At 50.1% G+C, this 20,251-nt stretch overlaps 1 protein-coding gene across 1 annotated transcript; it reads right to left on the bottom strand.

The window, feature by feature from the left end:
* Positions 1–3,188: 3,188 nt before the first annotated feature.
* On the bottom strand, positions 3,189–19,874 carry LOC120644611 (UPF0481 protein At3g47200-like). Its single transcript, XM_039921261.1, has 2 exons — positions 18,934–19,874; positions 3,189–4,197 (listed from the first exon to the last, which is right to left on the bottom strand). The coding sequence occupies exons 1-2, from the start codon at positions 19,651–19,653 to the stop codon at positions 3,415–3,417; spliced, it is 1,503 nt and encodes a 500-aa protein (XP_039777195.1). The 5' UTR covers positions 19,654–19,874; the 3' UTR covers positions 3,189–3,414.
* Between the last annotated feature and the right edge of the window lie 377 nt (positions 19,875–20,251).

Here is a 20,251-nt window from a genome sequence, read left to right as displayed (position 1 = left end):
ATTCAAAAAAATTTATAAAATTGATATTTAACTGTATTTCATGTATTGTATCCCATTTCCTCTATAGATATAAAAAATTGTAACTTTCTTCTAGAGACAACTCAAACTCATATCCCCAATCTACTATCCAATAATTGTAGTAATATTTAAATTTGCTCAGAAAAATCTAAAATTTGGCATGGAACCATTTTATGGATAGAAGAGCATAACAAAAAAAGTTTCACATGATTTCACAATTTTTTTTGAGCACACATTATTCACAAAAAGGACATGTGTTCATATTGTTGCATATACTTCAACTTAAACTTTGAAGTTTGCACATCATAGTTCATTTCTTTCCTCATATACACTTCAATTTTGGATATTGCCTTTCCTTTACCGTACTAATTATATTTGTACATTTAACATTGCCACCTTTTGTGGAATAATCTTTTTTCAATTATTAATAACCATTCCAAAGCATAATGTGGCTTACCCGGACTATGTGGGCTTAAACCCGGAGTCTCCGGGATATAGATCGGATGTCCGAACCACTGTCCGGAGTATCAAGGAATAAATTCGGAGTATCCGGGATTGAGCTCGGATGTCCGAACCCTTGTCCGGACTATTTGGGCTTAGACCCGGTGTATTAGGGATTTAACCTTTTACGAACATGTATAAACTTCAAATTTAGATATAACCTTATGTTTACCATAACATTAGGAAATATGAAGTTACATTTACAAATGTTATGCAAAAATATATTTTCGTGTTCTCTTCTTAGACGGGAGAAATGAAACCATACTAATACGACTCATAAAATAGTGATGAACATACAAACAAATAGTATATTAAATGAAAGTTCGTGTTTTTTTGAAAAATTTAGAAAAAAGAATCAATAAATTTGAAGTTAGTATGACTGAGATATACCATTTTCAAGTTTTTATTACGGATTAAAAAAATAAAATATGATATATCCAGCAGCCTCGGCGCGTCACGTGTTCATCGCACCCCCGAAACTGATCGGTTTCGGTTAGCTGGCGGACCGCCGCTCCCCTTGGCGGACCATCCGCTGTTCAAAATGTTCGGACATCCGAACCATAAGTATGATTTTAGCCATTGGATCGGCGATGGACGCAGAGCGGCCTGCTTGAATGTTAGCTGGCGGACTGTCCCCCTCCCCCCCCACCCCGCGCCCCCGGGCGGACCGTCCACTTGTTCGGACACCCAAAACTAATCGGTTTCAGTTAGATGGCAGACTGTCTGCTCTCCCTTGGCGGACCGTCCGCAGTTCAAAATGTTCCGACATCCGAACCATTAGTATGATTTTAGCCATTGGATGGGCGATGAACAGAGAGCGGCCCGTTTGAATGTTAGCTGGCGGACTGTCCGCCCCCTTGGCGGACTGTCCGCCGTGGTGTTCTATTTTTTGAGAAAAAATTCAGTTGTTCAGCCGATGGTGACATGGCGTTGACATGGCCATGTTATGAAAGGGTATAAAAGCTTTTATTACTCAATATCATCACAAACTAAGGCTTGGCACGGTGGTAGGGAGCGACTGTCTTGTCTCCGTGGCCTAGGTTTGAAGCCCAGTTTTGTCTCTTTTTTAAAAATCCGTGACGAAAATTCATAAATTATCATAGATCCTGTCTGTTTATGATATTTTTCGTAAATATCACTAAAAATTCGTCATAGATTAAAGAATTTCTTGTAGTGGTAGGAATGAGTTATTTTTTGATCCGCCCCTAAAAAAAGACGTTTCTACAAATTATTTTTATAGTAGTGATAGAAAGGTACACTAATAAGTCTTTAGATAGATGAAGTTTGAACAGGGATGAAAAGGCATATACTTAGGGGTTCCATAAATTACTACAGAATATCAACAGCGGTATTATGTCAGAAAATGAATAAATTAAAAGAGAAACAGTAAAGATATCTGCAGAAGCAAAATGCTGTGATTTAACGACTAATTAAAGTACTAATTCACCCAGTAACGGAGACTAAAGAAATACAATTATTTTGTTGTAATAGGGTTCTCCAACGGAGAGTTAAAGAAGATGATTCCTTATGTCGATTCATAAAGCAAATAGCCTCTATCGATCTTGAGGGGAATTTCAAAATGGCATCCGTACGAGATCAATACAAACACAAGTACAGCATAAAATTGGCCCAGCCCAGCTGGCACATGCATGACTCTTCAACAAACGCGCACACAGGCAAACAATACTTGATTAGGCCCAGAGATTTGCTACGGCCCAATTATGACAGCAATGGTCAATAATGCCCAAATGTTAGGAGTCACACGTGTGACTAACAGTCAAATCATCACACAAGGCCAAATAACTATTTGTTTGTTCCAGAATAATTTTTTTATTGCTAGAACAATTGTGCAACAAAAAAATTGTTTCGGAACAAAAAAAATATTCCGGAACAATTTTAACTGGATTACATATGTAAGCCTGTTTGTTAGGCTGATTTAGACCCAAAATATAGAATCTGGAGTGGAAAAATATCAGGAGTCATGCGACCCCAATAATGGACGATAGAAAATATCAGGAGTAAGAGTCCTGTCACTTGCTACTAGTTGCAGTTTGCATTCCTGCGCCATGTCCAGATATCATCCAACTGATAGAAAAAAAATGTTAAACCGTAAGAAGTCATGAGCAGGATATGTACGAAGAAGTGTGGCAACATTAATTACAAAGGAAACATTATGGCTTCTGGAGGAATATGCAGAATTGTTGATGTTGTTGACACATTCGGTTGCAGGAGGAACACCATAGGGTAAAATTAATTTCACAGGGCAGAAAATAGAAACCGGGCATCATTCTTGACCTCAACAATACAAACCTGCCCCCCGTGCGCACGGCGGCGCAATTGACATTGTACATCTATGAAAAAAAATCCAGCCATCAATTCCTTCTTGACTGGAATTAGCAGCTCAAAGAAATACAGCCCAGATTAGCATTATATTGGATGCCATCCCCAGTGGAGAAATAATATATGGCTTAAGCGCACGGGCGCTAGCATGAAAACATCAGCAGAAGCTCGATCAAAAAGAAAACTAAGATGCCTGCTAGCTAGTTACAAGTCGTGACCGATGGTGTAAACAAACACTGCTGAATGTTCTTCCCTCAGAGTCAAATTAAAGACAATGTAATCTCCGAAAAATGCACAGAGCGAAGCACAGATGCAGAGCCATAACACTCACAGTAACACAATCTCACTCCAAATAAATGGTACAACAACGTTAATGGAGAGAAATAATAATGGTCCACACGTACAACCCAAATATAGAAAGGCAGATATCACTACCATAGAAAGCCACATTGCACACAATAATAATGGAGAGAAAACAATAATAGTTGTCCACATGTACTGAGATAGTATAAGCAGAGCACTAGAGCCACATGTTGCCACAGAATTCTGATCCTGCTAGTCCTTTCTGGTGTAGAACGGCACGACGGTGTAGATGGTCTGCATGATGGTGGCAATGAGCAGGATGACGGCGGCCACGAGGGAGATGAATACCCAGGGGTTGCTCAGATAGTTGTTCATGAACATGGCGCGCCACTTGTTCCGGCGCTTCTTACAGTGGGCGTTCACCTTCGATAGCACGCGGTATAGCCTGCTGCCTTCGTCTGGCGTCCTTGCTAACTTGGTGAGGGTGTTGAACATCTCCACCACCGCCTTGTCTCTGCCTATCATGTTTACGAAGATCCCTTTGGATCTCAGAAGTGCCACATCTCTTTCTGACTCCGTAATTTTGTCCACGAAGGATATGTAGGACCTCACGTCAGATTTGGGGTCGGGATGTAGCCACTCAAATGCCATCAGGTTGAGGAGCTCCACCTCCGTTTGATCGTGGAACTCGAACACCGGCATGCTGAGCACACCATTATCAAAGTCAACGTCATGGATACTTTCAGTGTTGCTTATTTTGAACTGGATCCCTGCCTCGTTTAGCTCAACAGCACAGGGCGTGCGAGGTTCTGCGGCTGCGGCTGCGGCTGCAGCTCCAGCCGCTCGGCTCCAGCAGCTGCTAGCCCACTGCAGCAGCTGCTGTCTGCAGCTGTTGCCTGTTGGCTCTTCCGGAGTGATGCCGCAATAGCTTTTGTGAAGAATGTGCAGTAAATGAAGGCCAAGGTTGTCCCAGCCTTCCTCAATTCGTGGGGCCCACAGAAGACATCGCGCGGTATTGTTGATCCATCGAGCGCTCTGCTCACAATTAATTAAAATTTCTTATATTTACTGTTTCTCTCATTTTTTCCATATTCTAGAAGAATTCTCGGATAGATACTCTAATGATTCTAAGCTTATTATTATAAAAACTCATAAAGAAGAAAAATAACCTTTGGTCACGGACTACTTAAATGGCGATTAAAAGTTGTATACAATAAAATCACCGACTACTTTAAATGGCAAATTAAAGTTGTATACAATAAAATCAGAAGGTGTGATTGGAAAAAAAGAAATTTAGTTTAGTAAAATTGAAAAATAGAGGAAGCAATTTGGAAAAAGTCTACATAACCCTCCAACTATTCATGGTGGACTAATTTACCCCCAAATTATAAAACCGGATGTTTTCCCCGATGGACTTTTCAAAACCGGTCAAATAACCCCCCAATGTGGTTTTGGACGGTGGTTTTGCTATAGTGGCGTGGTTTTGTCCTTTTCTTTTTTATTTTGTTCTGCTCAATCTTTGAAAAATTATAGTAAATCATAGAAAAATTATAAAATGGGAAATCTAATTTTGTTGGATTTCACGTGAGTAGATCTACACAGTGAAGATATAATATGGTATTCTTTAGTATAAAGTTTTTGCTATAGCTTTAGATCTATACTTTTCTATAATTAATTGAAACAATTCATAGTATTAGATGTATATGCTATATTTGCTTTGTATAAGTCATGTACCTGACTTACTTGTACCTCAAGGCTATACAGCCTATATATATAAAGGTCACCCCCTCCTAGGGTGTATGGTGTTTGCCCAACTCTCTACATGGTATCACGAGACTGGGCCCTATCCTAGCCCTGGCCATGCGCCTCCTCCTCCTCCTTCCGCTGCCCTAGGGCGTGCTGCTCCCTGCCGTGCGCCTAACCTTCCTCCCCCATAGCAGATCCAATCTGCTCCGATGTGCACATCCCTGCACGTCATCCACCACACCACCGGCGCCTCCTCCCTGTAGATCGCACCATCCCATCCCCCTGCTCCTCCTCCGATCGATGTCCTCCTCCATCACCGACAGTGCATCCTCTCCTCGCACCGCCGCCATGGGAGACGCCATCAGCCCCTTCGCCACCATCAACGTCAAGTCCCATGTCCCTGTGATGCTGGAACTTCGCTCAGGGAACTACACCAAGTGGAGCACCTACTTCAAGGCCATGTGCGACAAGTTTGGACTCCTCAAGCACATCAACAGGACAGCAGCTCCTACTACCCCCGATGTCGCCTGGACCCAAACAGACTGCTGCGTCCGTAGCTGGTTGTACGGTTCCGTCTCTGAATCCGTGCTCGACTTCGCCATGGCACCGGATCAGACAGCGCGCCAGCTTTGGGTCGCCATCGAAGCCCACTTCATGGCGAACAGGGCTCCGCGCTCCATCTACCTCAACCATGAATTCCACAACATCAACCAAGGCGACCTCTATGTTGAAGATTACGGCCAGAAGGTCAAGCAGGCTGCTGATCGCCTTTGCGACGTCGGGGAGTAAGTCGCGGAGAGCACCCTCGTCCTCAACCTCCTGCGTGGCGCCAACCCCAAGTTCAGCACCACCTGCGACTTCATCGCTGGCACACCCGGCATGACCTTCGCCACGGCCCTCGACCAGCTCTCCCTGAAGGAACTCTGCCTCACGTACGAGGCCTCCGTCACTGCCAACACTGCCCTCGTCGCATCGCCCTCCTCTACTGGCTGCGGCTTTGCCTGCCGCCTCTCCTCGGCGTCCTCCGCCGCGCCACAGCAGCAGCAGCACCGCACCAGGAAGAAGCACAATGGCGGCGGCGGCGGACAGCAAGGCGGCGGCGGCGGACAGTAGCAGGGTGGCCAGCCTGCGACCCCCCTATCCGACTGGCCCGTGGATCTGTTTCAATTCATGGGCCACCCAGGCGGGAGGACAGGCGGGCGGCTGGGACGGCCAGGGAGCTGGCTACCACGGAGGCCCATCCACCACAGGCGGGTGGAGCGAACAGGGTTTGCTGGGCCTTGCGCCACAGCAGGCCCACACCGCCTTTGCCCTGTCCCAGTTCTCCCAGGCCCCCACGCCTTCCTGGGACCTGGCATGCCTCATCACCGCTCTTCAACAGATGTCTGTCCAAGGCTCGTCTCCGTGGGTCATGGACACCGGCGCCACCATCCACATGCACTCCTCTAAAGGTATACTATTCTCATGTACCCCTTCACCGCATTCTTCTATTGTTGTAGGCAATGGCACTAGTATTCCAGTCACGTCTCGTGGTCAGCCCTTCCTTCCTACCATAGCATCTAACTTCGTCTTGAACAACGTCCTTGTCATCCCATCCATAGTTCGCAATCTCCTTTCCATTCGTCAATTCACCCGCAACAATAGTTGTTCCATCAAATTTGATGCCCTTGGTTTTTCTGTGATGGACCTCAGGACGCGGCGCATGATTCTTCGCTGCAATAGTGCTGGCGACTTGTACACCATCACTGCTACAGCACCAGACACTGCCCACGCCCTCCTTGCTGCTTCCACCTCGCTGTGGCATCAACGCCTTGGTCATCCTGCTCCAGCCACCGTATCCTCGCTCCACCAGAATAAACACATCACTTGTATTGAAGCAGATCGCTCCCTATGCCATGCCTGTCAACTAGGCAAACACACGCGCCTTCCCTTTAGTACCTCTACCTCCAGGACCTCTTAGCATCCCGTAGTATTTTATTCCGTCATTCTTGCCCTTATACATCTGCTCAAAATGGCAAAGCTGAGCGTGTTCTTCGAACCCTTAATAATTCTGTGCGCACCATGCTGATGCATGCCTCCATGCCGCCACCATACTGGGACGAGGCTTTATCTGTAGCCACGTATCTCCTGAACAGGCGCCCCTCCACCTCTATCTCTGGCGAGATCCCCTATGTGTGCCGCCACGGCAGCTATCCCACCTATGCTCACTTGCGGGTTTAGGGTGTCTTTGCTACCCCAACCTTCAAGCGACATCACCTCATAAGCTCGCTCCGAGGTCCGCTGCATGTGTTTTTCTAGGTTACCCCTTGGCACATAAAGGCTATCGTTGTCTAGACCTTTCGACTCGTCGCGTCATCATCTCTCGCCATGTTGTTTTTGATGAGCTTAACATTCCCTTCGCCCATGACAACCCCGTCCCATCTTCCTCTTTTGATTTTCTACAAGACGACGATTCGGATATATTTGTGCCTTGCTCTACTAACAATGCAGTGATTTGGGCATCGATCGCTCCATCTTCAGATGTCGAGCAGCCGCCTTCTTCTTCGACTTCTGGCGCCGCTGGTGCCGGTGCTGGTGGGCGCGGTCCTGTACACCCACCAGCCTCCTCCTCGGGTGCCTCCGGCACTGGTTGGAGCGGTTTTGTACCCCCACTAGACCCTTCAACGTTGTAACATCCCGGATTCTTCCGGAATGTTATAAAGTCGAAAAATGTGAATTTCAAAAAAATTTCGTGGCAATGCTGTAATTATCACCCTAAGAAGAATTTCTACCTTCTCAAAAACCCTAGTAATTTAAAACTTTGTTTATATTTAAGGTTATTGTTTGCTAGTGTGAGAATATTTGGAGTTATCGGATTCATTTGGCTCTGCCTTGTTTAATTTGAATTCGATTTGGATTTATTTTATTGTGTGAAATTGTGTGGAAATTAAATTGAGGTGTGCCCCTCAATTTAATTTCAAGAAGCTGACCCTTGTGTGTGCCTTAATTTGAATTGAGTCATTCAAATTAAAGCCAAACCTCTAACAAGTCCTAACCTGTCCTAACCCCTAACTCGATCCAAACCCGTGACCAAACCCGAGCTCTAACCCGAGCCCGTTACCCGGTCCAAACCCTAGTCCAGTCCGGCCAGAACCCAAAACCCACCTGACCTTTTAATGCATGGCAGCCCAAACCAAAAAAACAAACCAAACTGGCCCGAGCACTCATCAAGCCTGGCCTGCTCCACACGCTCAAGCCCAACCCGCCAGCCTGCCAACCCAGCCGGCCCCTTTCCTTTCGGCCTGCTCCGCACCGGCCTGGCCCAGCTCGCCCACGCGGACGCGCGTGCTCGCCAGCCCAGCTCCGCGCCCGCGTCTTTTCCCTTCGCCGCCACTGACAGGTGGTCCCCACCTATCAGGCGCTCTCCTCTGTTCCTCTTCTCCGCCTCGCCTTTTTCCACCGACGCCGAACGCCCCCTCTGCGCCGCCGCGTCATCCCGCTCAGCCCCTCCTTTTGACCTTTCGCGCCGCGCTCCCCCGCTCCGCGACAACGCGCGGAGGCCGCCTGCCCGCCGCGCGCGCCCCCTTTTTCCCTTGCGCTTTTGACCGCCCGTCGCACCACCTCGAGCCGAGCCATGCCGTCGGATGCTGCCGCGTGTGCTGGCCCGGACGCCGAGAATCCTCGGCCGTCCGCGAGCCAGGGCCGCTCCGTGCCCTAGCCTGCCGCCTATAAAACCCGCCTCGGCCGCTGCTAGCAACCCTAGCCTTGCTTTTCCCTTGCCGCCGCCAGAAGCAGAGCACGCAGAGAAGGCGAGCCAAGAGAGGAGAAGGGGAGAAGAAGGAGGAGGGGCAGTGGGAGCGCCGCCGGAGGAGTGCCTCCAGCAGCACAGCGCCGCTGCAGCACCGGGGAGAGGAAGCAGCCAAGGACGAGGACGCCGCCGCCTGGGAGCTTCACCACGCCAGCGCCCCGATCGACGACATCGACGTCGCTGCGCTGCCTGCACTGCTCCACCTCTCCACGGCCATGCCTCATCACGGCGCCGCCCTCGTCATCCCCAGCCTGAACCGGTAGGCCGCTGTCCCGTCGCCCTCCACCTTGCCTTGCTGTCCGGCATGAGCGGAACGCCGCCGATGAACCCTCCAGTAGCTGGCCCTAGATTCCCCTATCCCTCGTTCTTGTGCAGGAGCCCGACGCACCGCGTTCCGAACCCGCAGCCCGTCGTCGCTTGCCCTGGCGGCGCTGCACCACCGCCGTGGCCACGCCATGGCCTTGCCACAGCCATGCCCGGCGCGCACGTTCATGAAAACCGCCCAAGGCCGCACTTTCTCTAACACCATGGCACGCACACGCACAGCCGCATCGTCGCAATGCGACGTGGCCAGCCCTTTGGGGCATTTCATCGAACACCTTCCGGGCAGCCACCAGTCCAAGCCCACGCACACCTAGTGCGACGCCTATGGCATGCTTGCTGCACCACCGTCGCGTTCCAACTCGGCCTCGACAACCCAGCCCTGCTCTAGCCCTCACTGTGTCGCGATCGACCGGGAACGCCCGCGTTCCGCTCGCGAACGCGCACAAAGGCCTCACCGAGCACCAAACTCGTTTGTTTTCACTTGGCCCTTGCCTCGCCATGCCACGGTCTCGGCTTCCCGAGCATCCGCACGTGTGCGCACTAGGTACTATCACCAGGTCCAAACCGCCACGCCATGGCCTCGCCATTGCCATGCCCGGCCGTGCCCACCGTGAACGCGCACACCCCATGAGCACGTGCACACGCGCCACAGATACGCCCAAGCCACACCTCCGGCTGCCATCACCGCTCCGTGCCTGGACTCACTGTCGCTTCGCTGTGATCGATCCCAAGCTACCCCATCCTCGCCATGCCCCGCTGTCGTCGCTGTGTCGCGACGTCACGGCACGAAGACCGCACGCGCGCACGCCACAAGCCGCACACACGCGTGTCCCTAGACCCGTTACGCCTCGACCACGCCGCGGGACTGGAAGACCAGAGCCCCCCCGCGCACACGTACTCGCCTCTCCACCTCGCCGTGACCAAGCTTCGCTCGTAGTCGACGCCGGGAGGTTTCGTCGCCATGCCGCCAGGAAGCCGATCGATGCCGTCGTCGCGCCCTCAGCTGGACTGCACCGAGGAACCCTCGCCACGCCGCCAAGAAGCCCGTCGATGCCCTGGGAGGAGGAGCCCCTTCGCGCCGGATCCCATTGGCACACCACCCAAGCTGTGCTCCGCCACCAAGGAAGCTTCACCGTGCCGCCGAGAGGGACCGCAGGACCCGACGTCGCCGCCACCGCAGAAGCCGCCAAGGAAGAGGAGAGGCCAGACCTTTGCCAGGAACCCTAAACGCACCGCTGGGCCGCGCCGCCGCAGCCTCGGTCCGCTCTGCCCTGCTCCGCCGCCGTCAAGCCACATGCGCGTGCACATACGGGGACATCCGCACCGGATCTGGCCGCCACACCAGATCCTCGGGTGAAGGACACTCGGGCCCCGCCTGTCAGACGCAGGGGCGCGCCGACAGCCCGGCCCCACTAACCAGGGAGAGTGAGAGAGAGAGTTGAGATGAGAGGGAGAGCCCAAGAAACGTGCGGGCCTCTTTCGGCCCAACCAGCCAAGCCCAGGCCGGCCCTTTTTCGCCCGAGCCGGCCTTTCCCCCGAGCCGCAGGCCAAGCCGGCCTGCGAGCCGTTGCTTTAGCCGATCCGTTAAGACCGAGCCGAGCCTTGTTGGGCCTTCAGTTCACTTCCGGCCCAATAAACCCCTAACCCTTTTTCTTTTCTTTTTTTCGGGTTAACCCTTACACGCGGGTCCCACCTGTAAGCGTCTGCTGTGAGGCTAACCGATGGGGCCCACTGACTTGCGGACCCCACTGACCCGGTTGACCGATCAATGGTCAACGTTGACTTGGTCAACACTGACGTCAGCAGGGCCCACTACTGACGCCAGCAGTGCTGACCCCCAGGTGATGTTATGATGACATCGTGCTGACGTCATCATGTCACGTGGCACGCTCTAGTGTTGCCACGTGTCACCTCTGTGTTTTTCCTTTTTCGATAATCATTTATTAATTCTAGAAAATGCTTTAACCGTAGAAAATTCACAGTAATTCAACCGGAGCTCCGAAAAATATGAAACCAGTTTCATAATTCTTCTAAAATCATGATCTACATGTTAGAATAGGTTTTGTTGTGAGTTGGATCTCTTTTGAGCCTGTTTTGTGCATTCTTGCACTTTGGCCCCTGTACTTATACGTAATTACGGCTAGGTCCTCACGTGGTGGAGTTGACTGACGTCCCGGACGAGCACAAGATCCAGAAGGACTACCCCGACACCCGGAGGACCCAGAAGGACGTACCGGATGACCAGAAGACGTCAAAGGACCAAGAAAGACCACGAAGACCTATTAGGTTCACGCCCATTCGAGATTGAATACCTATTAGGCATTGCTTGCTAGATACGCTACGCTCCCAAATTGAGTGTGATGAGATGAGCTTGCATGGCCATTTACTTTCTGTATTCCTTGTTTCCCATACTTAGCTTTGATTGATACATTCTTTTGCTACTATGAGTGAGAATTGGGGTATGGGAATATATGATTTGATAGTCCTTGCTTGCTGGAAGTTGCCTCCACATATATGGGAGTTGGTGATTAGGTTACAGCGGGGGCGAGCGAACCCTTTTCTCTGATCTTCGGATCGAGAGCCGGGGATTGTGTGTTGGGCACGATCCTGTGAGCACCTGTAATGGGTGATGGGCACCTGTGGCGGGTGCTAGACCGTTCCTGTGGGAACATAGTAGAGGTGTAGTTTTGGAGGAGACTTGTAATGGGTATCGATTGCAGACCGTGTTGATGGAATGCCAACTTGGATGAAGACGCTCGTCTCAGCTGGATGAAGGACTTGACTTTGTGGCTCTAGTGACGGAACTATGTCAAACGTGCACACCACTTATCCTTTATGAGGGGGGACCCAGCCCGAGCTAGCTATGCGCGGCACCATTACTGCAGGAGGATAGTGTTTCAGTGTTAGGGGGAGAGGACAGGACCCCATCGTCCCCGATCGCAGGATCCATGAGATTCCATTCTAGATAGCTTCACAGCCCCGGGCGACCTTCTGCGGGAGGACGCGCCCCAGACCGGGAGTAGGATGGTGCCGTAGCCGTTAGTTTCGTTGACTGGTGCCTCGGAGTCAGTCGGTCGACGGGTCGGCTAGTGACGGGGCGAGTGAGTACAGGTGTACAACCCCTGCAGGGTCAAAACTATACGTATAGCCACGTACTCGGTCATGAACAACTCTGGATCTGGCGCCACATTGTAGTTAGATCCACATATACTTTTCTACCTCCCTCTAGTCTACTTTTCCTGCTTGGATAGCAGCTAAGGTGCGGGGAGAGGGAGTTCCCGCACCGAAACAGGGTCGAGACAGTTGTAGTGGAAGATAGGAGACCGGGAGTCCGGGTTGCCGGAGCTGCCCGTGTTGAGAGGTGTTTTGGATGACTTATACATATACTGCTTGCATAGGAAGACATAGCCTATCCTTGGCATTATCTTTTTACCGTTTGCATCCACAATAAAGCTTGCATACGGATGGTGAAGTGAACCTATCCCATCCTTGGGGATAGCCTGATAGATGCAGGATCCGAGTGAAGGAGTCGACAGGATGACAAAGGAAGATGATGTGAAGGATGGCCCGAGCTACACTCCGAGCTGCCTGTGGAGAGGATTCGTGAAGATGAAGTTTGCCCAGAAGACTAGATATCGTTTCCGCTTTCTGTTTGTTTTCTTTTAGCCAAAGGGGCTTGTACTCTGAGATTCGTATTACAATCCTTTGGATTATGTAATAGATAAACCCATGTGATGTTGTAAACATGAGTTATGTCTGTGATATTCAATTGAAATCAGTTCTGTATGTGATAGCTACTGATGCAGGGACTATCACGACGATACAGAGGGTCGGGTTCACCTTTCGGGAACCCAGTCTGTTTCAAACGTCTTCACGACCGGGCGGGTCGATTGCAGCTCCTCGGCAGGCTGCTGCTCCTGCTGGTCCGCCTGGCCGCTTCGGTCAGGTCTATGTTCGACGACCTCAGCAGCCTGCTGACTCGCTGCAACCTGCTGATCCACCTCGTCACTGTAACACCCTAATTTAAATTTCAGCATTTTATAATAAATTTAATATGTTTTCTTTTAGTTTCCTAAGATTTTAATTGCTTAGACATGCATATCATGTTTTATTTTCTTTCATAAGTAATTAAAAGTTATCATAGGGTAAAAATGTTTGTGCATTCATGCTGGAGCATCCCTTTTATTTGTTTGAGTGGTTAGGGTTTGAATTCAAATTCATTTAGATTTGGTTTGGTTTAAAAAGAAAAAGGAAAAGAAAATAGGAAACCAGCAGGCCCAGCCTTTTTCCTCGGCCCGCACTCCTCTCCTCTTCCGGCGGCCCACATCCCCGTGCTGGCCCAGCAAACCCAACGCTGAGGCCCAGCTCTCCCACATGCTCCAGCCGCGTCGCGAGCTGCGTCCTTTCTCCGACTGATAGGGCGGGCCCACCTGTCGGCGCCAGTTCACCCCGCAGCCCGTTCGCCTACGCCAGCGTTGCCCACTCGCCAGCGGTCGCTGACAGGGATGGCCCGCATGTCATCTCCTCATTCCTTACCTCCTTCCTCGCCGCACCAGCTCCCTCTGTTCTCTGCCACGCCGGTAACTGACCCGAAACCGCGCCACTCGCACCCCACTACACGCCGGGCACGCACGCCAAGGGTTGCCCTCTCCCTTTAAACTACCCGCGACCCCCTCTGAACCCTCGTTTTCCCCGATCCGAGCCCTGCAGCAGCTCCACGAGCTCCGCGTCACCCTCGCCGCCGGTCAGCGTCATCGTAAACCCACCGCCTCGCTGCCCCCTAGCCCCTGCAAACCACCACAGGAGCTTCGCCTTGATGCCAGGAAGCTCCTCGAGCCGGCCATCCTCGACCCCGACCGGTGCAACGCCGGAATTGCGCTCGGACAACCCGCAGGTGAACTCTGTCCGCCATGGCAATTGCACGCCGCCGGCGTATCTCAGTCCACCCTAACCCCCTGCACACCTTCATTGGACCCGCACGAAGCTTCTCGAGTGATCAGCAGGCCTGGAGGATCCCTGCATCGACTCGTCCACGTGCGCAGCGCCGAGCTCCGCCGCCGGATTCGACATCGACGCCCTTGCACGGCCTCCCTGCTCGAACCCGAGCCTCGGTAAGCTTTAGCACCTCACGCTGGTCCTTTTGCGCTAGAATTCACAGCCCGTAGGCCACCCCGCGGCAGGAACGCAGTTCGCCGGCGCTCCGCCGCCGCACAGGCGCAGACCCGCCGTGGCGGGCACGGTGCAGCATCTCCTAGCCACGCACGACCCTGGTTTCGGTTTGCTTTAGTTCCGCGCAAGCTCCACGAGCCCTTTGCACCCACAATCCAGCACCAGAATGGCGTGAACGCGTTGCGCCGGCGAGCACCGCCGTGCAGACCCGCCACCTCCATTGCTAGCGCAACCCAGAGACCCTGCCGAGCCCCGCTAAGGCCCCTGGTGGATTATGCGCGTCGCATAGTCCATCCCAGACCCAAAGCCCTGTCGTTTTGACCCCGGAGCACCGTTTTCGGTGAACTCCGGTGAGTCCCGAGCCGCGCCGCCGCGGGATTTGTCGTCAGCAGTAGAACGCCGCCGCTTCCCGTGCACCTTTTGATCTGGACCACACTATCTGTCCTGGACGCCCAAGATTAGAACGGTGTATCGGTTTGCTCTGGATCGCACAATCATGATCCAACGGATCAGATCTGCGCGTACCCCTTCAGCCTGGTTATTTTGTTAAAGAGCCCCTGGAGTTTTGCAGAATCAACCCGCAGTCCAGCGCAGTTCAAAAGTAATTGCGCATCAGCCCCTGTTTTTACACCGAAGCCCCTGAGCTTTCCAGAAATAGGGTCCGCCGTCCCTAGAGTGCAGTTTTATGCGCTGAGCTCTGAAGCTAAGGTTTAATTACATTTAGGTCCCTAGTTTTTGCCCGAACCCTCCTGGATCTTTCAGTTTTCTCGCAGTTTAGTCCCTAGACCTTGTTTTAGCCCTAGTTTGCACGTTTTAGCTTCGTTTTAAGTGGTTTTTGCGCCCACACGATCGTTGTAACACATAGAATAGTTTTAGTATAGTTTTATGCACTATTTTTATGTAATGATGTACTATTTCTTAGCTTTTGCCTATTGTTTGCATGCATGTGTATATGTTGGACTTTGTTTTGGCGTTGCGATCGTGAGAAGACATTGAGCCATATGAGGAGTACCAGGAGCCACCTTTTGAGCAGTTTGAGCAGCAGGAGAACATTGAGGAAGGCAAGTATAACATAAACATTCCTATCACTTTTAAATACAATTTGATACTGCATTTTAATATTGTATGCCTATAAGGATTTCCTAGCCACCTTTTATTCTTTATATATACCTTGTGTTGCATTTTGGTTAGATTGTGCTAGGTACGACGCTCTCACACACTTGGTCCTTTTTAATTAATTTGACTAATGGTTATATGCAACTTAATTCTAGAGCGTACCCTCTGTACTGAGTGCTTGAGTGGTTTATGTCTCTTTAAAATACGTTTTTGATATAAACATGGTTTAGGGGGCCAGCACCGTGTTTAGTGCTTGGTTGGCCACTCTCCATAAGGACCCGGTTCATAGAGCGACAACCTGGGATAACCGCGCAACCACAAGACTGGAATGGGACGATCTCGACTTACTAATTAGGTCATTTTGGTTGGGGAGTAACTTACCTTCGGGGCAAGAGGGGTGGTAAGATTCAATGGTCCCTGCTCCTCCGGCTTGGTCTGTGCTGTGTGCTTGTACCCCCGTGAGGTGGGCCCCATCGTCGCTGATCCAGAATCCTTAGCGGTTACACCTTACCAACGTGATCCTTTGTAATGGTCTCGTAGTGCGCTTGCTAGTCATCTCATCAAAGGAATTGGGATGAACAACTAGCGTAGCTCATGACTTGTGGGTAAAAATGTGCAACCTCTCGAGAGTGTAAAACTGGTATACTAGCCGTGATCACGGTCATGAGCAGTACAGATCCTCCTTTTGATTAGTGGGGTTACCTTGGTGGTTTGGCTTGGTTCTAGTTCTATAATTAATCTTGATTAATCTCTTATGTAACTTCTGGGTTATGGTAATTCACTCATCTTTAGTAAATAGCTTTAATAAAATTTGCCAAGATTAAAAGCTAATGCAGTTGAGTCAGCTAACCTTAGAGCCTGATAGTTGTGTTATACTTGTTGAGTACAAGTTGTGTACTCACGCTTGCTTCCTCTACACCTTTTTGTTCTCTCTTGGGTATATCCTACTGTTGCTCAGTTCCTGACGACGTGGAGGACTACATCGGCAACTTCATGAACTTCTAGGCGGTCGTCTCCCAGTCGACGTCCCTGTGGCGCCCTACTTCGGGGAGAGTTCCGTACCTTTGTTTTACGCTTCCGCTGTATGAGACATTTATGTCATATATTAATAATAAACTCGTACTCGTTTATTATCTCTTTTTACGTGACATGTGTTGTGATATCTTGATGATTCTGTTGTATATATATGTGACTTGATCCTGGCGCATATATGATTGCTCGGTTTATGTCCTTTGTAAACCGGGTGTTACAGTCGCCTTCCGTCTCCACCTCCAGTACGGCGCCCGATACAAGGACCGGTGCGTGCGCGGCCTTCTGCTTTTGTGCCGCCACCACCGGCCGACAACTTTCACTTGGTGCCCCAGGCGCCCATGCGCGGTTCTTCGCCGCCTCCTGCTTTACGGCGTCTTACTCGTCTCCAGACAAGTACTATTCAGCCAAGGGGCTACAAGAATTTATCTGCTACACACCTTGCTGCTTCTCCGATTCCATCCAATTATCGGAGTGCGCTTGCTGATCCTAACTGGCGAGCTGCTATGGCGGATGAATATCAAGCTCTTATGGATAATTGAACCTGGCACCTTGTTCCTCGCCCACCATGGGCCAATGTGGTCACAGGCAAGTGGATTTATAAACACAAGTATCATTCAGATGGCTCTCTTGCTCGCCACAAGGCTCGCTGGGTTGTTAGGAGTTTTTCACAACAGCATGGAGTTGATTACGACGAGACCTTCAGTCCTGTGGTTAAGCCTTCGACTATTAGGGTTGTTCTTAGTGCTGCAGTTTCTCATCATTGGCCGATTCATCAGCTTGATGTGAAAAATGCCTTTCTTCATGGGCATCTTGATGAGACACTATACTGCCAGCAGCCTCCAGGTTTTATTAATCTAGCACATCCTGATCATGTCTGTCTGTTGCAGAAGTCACAATATGGTTTGAAACAGGCTCCTCGAGCGTGGTAGCAGCATTTCGCCACATATATCCAATAGTTGGGCCTTGTTTCTTCAGTTTCCGACACATCCTTGTTTGTGTACAAGGATGGTTCTCAGATAGCCTATTTGCTGCTGTATGTGGATGATATAGTACTCACAGCTTCTTCAGATGCTTTGCTTCATTCTATTATTGGTCGGCTTCACACTGAGTTTGCTATGACTGATCTTGGTGCTCTTCATCACTTTCTGGGGATTTCAGTTACTCGATCTTCTGAGGGCCTGTTCTTGTCACAGCGGCAGTATGCTTTGGATCTTCTACAGCGTGCTGGTATGAGTGATTGCCATTCTACCACGACACCAGTTGACTGTAAGTCCAAGCTTTCTGCATCAGATGGAGCTCCTGTTGCTTATCCTTCTGAATACCGGAGTATTGCTGGTGCTCTTCAATATTTGACTCTCACTCGACCTGATCTTGCTTATGCTGTTCAACAAGTCTCCTTATTTATGCATGATCCTCGGGAGCCACATCTTGCTCTTGTCAAGCGCATCCTGCGCTATGTCAAAGGGACTCTGACTTTTGGTCTTCAGATCGGCATGGGCTCTGTTGATTCTCTCACATCATACTCTGATGCAGACTGGGCTGGCTGTCCTGACTCTCGACGCTCCACTTCTGGATACTGTGTCTATCTCGGTGACACCTTAGTCTTCTAGTCCTCCAAGCGACAGACTACAGTCTCCCGTTCTAGTGCTGAGGCCGAGTATCGTGCAGTTGCTCCTGTTGTTGCGGAGTGTTGCTGGATCCGCTAGTTGCTTCAGGAGCTACATCTTCCTTTCTCGAAGGCTACGGTCGTCTATTGTGACAATGTGAGTGCAGTTTATATGACTGCCAATCCAGTTCATCATCGACGGACGAAGCACATAGAGATTGACATCCATTTTGTTCGCGAGAAGGTTGGCTTAGGCCAAGTTCGGGTCCTCCATGTACCTTCTTCGCATCAGTTTGCTGACATAATAACTAAGGGCTCCCTGTACAGTTATTTACTGAGTTTAGGTCCAGTCTTGGTGTTCGCCAAGCTCCCCCTGTGACTGAGGGCGGGTATTAGATGTATATGCTGTATTTGCCTTGTATAAGTCATGTACCTGACTTACTTGTACCTCAAGCCTATACGGCATATATACATAAAGGTCACCTCCCCTCCTAGGGTGTGTGGTGTTTGTCCAACTGTCTACACATAGCTGCAACTTCTATGGTCCAATTGTGCTAAAATTATTATGGTTGGAAAATTATTATATGCTTGATCTGTAGTAAAAATTTCATACTCATTTGATCCTGTATAACTTTGTAGTCATGTGGAGTCCAAAAATATTAGATTTTGCATTTTATGATTTTCTGCAATTTACTATAATTTTTTAAAGATTCAACAGAAATAAATAAAAAAAGAAAAAGACAAAACCGTGCCACTGTAGCAAAACCACTATCCAAAACCACCTTAAGAGGTTATTTGACTGGTTTTAAAAAGTTCATGCATAGAATATCCGGTTTTATAGTTTAGATTTTGTACGAGTACGAAGTGTCACTGCTTATTGCTACTCGAGTAGTACAACAAAAATGTATATTTGAACCAAACAACAGAGCACCTAGGCACTTGCAAGAAGCAGGGTATGAGTCAAGCATCATGAGGGACACAAATAACTTACCGAGGGTTTGTCACTCCAAAGTGCGATCCTCTGCAGAACGACTAGAGGTATTTGGTTTTCCATCGCGATCATATCGTTCCACAGTGTTGGCCACAAATTCTGAAAGCTGCTCCTGCTGAAGACGGGGTCGTTGTCCGCGTAACCAGTATGATCACCTTCCCCTTCCGCGAATAGACTTAGCTGCATCAGCTCAAACAGGAAGCATCCATCCGTGACCATCATCTGCACGAAGCTACCCCTGTTCACTCCACGCCACCTATCATCAAGGCCATCGTAGGCGGCCTCGAGCTCATCGGCCACTTGCTCGATTGCTGCGACGAACTCCGTTAGAGGCTTCCGAGCCAGCTTAACCACGTGCTGCACCGCCCGCCTCTTGTGCTTCTCCATGGGCAAGAGATGGGTCTCGCCATGGTGCAAGGGGCCCAACGATACGAACTGCGGCTGGTAGGCATCTCTGTTGGTCATCTTCTTTAGACACTCCGGCACACGATAGATATAGCACTGATTCCACCGCGCCATCTCCACCGATGGCCTGGTGTCCTCGAGCAGTAGCTTCTCCATGTCCACCATCCAACTGCTACTGTTGCCCTTCTTCTCGGCTCTCAAGGCCAGCTCGGACCCATCCCTGAGCTCCTCGTTTGCTCCCCCAGAGTCCTCCGGCATCTTCTCCTCTTGTATCTCCACCACCCAACTAGAGCTCGAGCTAGCATTGGTAGACATCCCCGCAGTGAGGTGCTATGGTAGTTATTGTCAGGTACGTTGTTTTGTCAGGTACGATGTCCCCATATATGGACAGACAGAGAATGCCGCATGGGACAAGCTTATACCTTTCTTGCCGCGGGAGTACTAGTAATCAAGAAGCTCCATTAATCCATATGCATGCTTTGGTCGGGAATCAGGAACAAAAGGAGCTAGGCCAGGAGCCCAGGATGCATGGTGGTGCAGATCGCTTTGATCAGTTGCGCACATATACACCAGTGCGTAATGAGCACTAAAGTTAATTAGGGACTACGCTTTGGATAAAGTAAGACGGAGGAGCACAGGATGCTCCAGGCATATCTTTCGGTGGAGCCAGAGTAAAGCAGATGTAGGACTAGCGGTGTCGAGGGAAGAAGAAAGGAACCTCTCCAAATTAAAGCCCACACGAGATGTGCGTATATACTTGAGCTTCGAGTGGAGAGAACGCAAGTGAAAATTCTAGCCTAGATAGGATGCATAGCCAGTGCTGCGTCAGCCAAAGGCAAAATAGCCAGTGCTCCATAGTTCAGGTACGATTTTGGTTGTTTTGCCTTAGCTAGATGTGATCATTCCGGAAATT

Source organism: Panicum virgatum, chromosome 8K (assembly GCF_016808335.1).
Source record: "Panicum virgatum strain AP13 chromosome 8K, P.virgatum_v5, whole genome shotgun sequence".
Classification (NCBI taxonomy): Eukaryota; Viridiplantae; Streptophyta; class Magnoliopsida; order Poales; family Poaceae; genus Panicum; species Panicum virgatum.
Note: the sequence above shows the minus strand (reverse complement) of the source record. Positions and strands in the feature narration are given on the sequence as shown.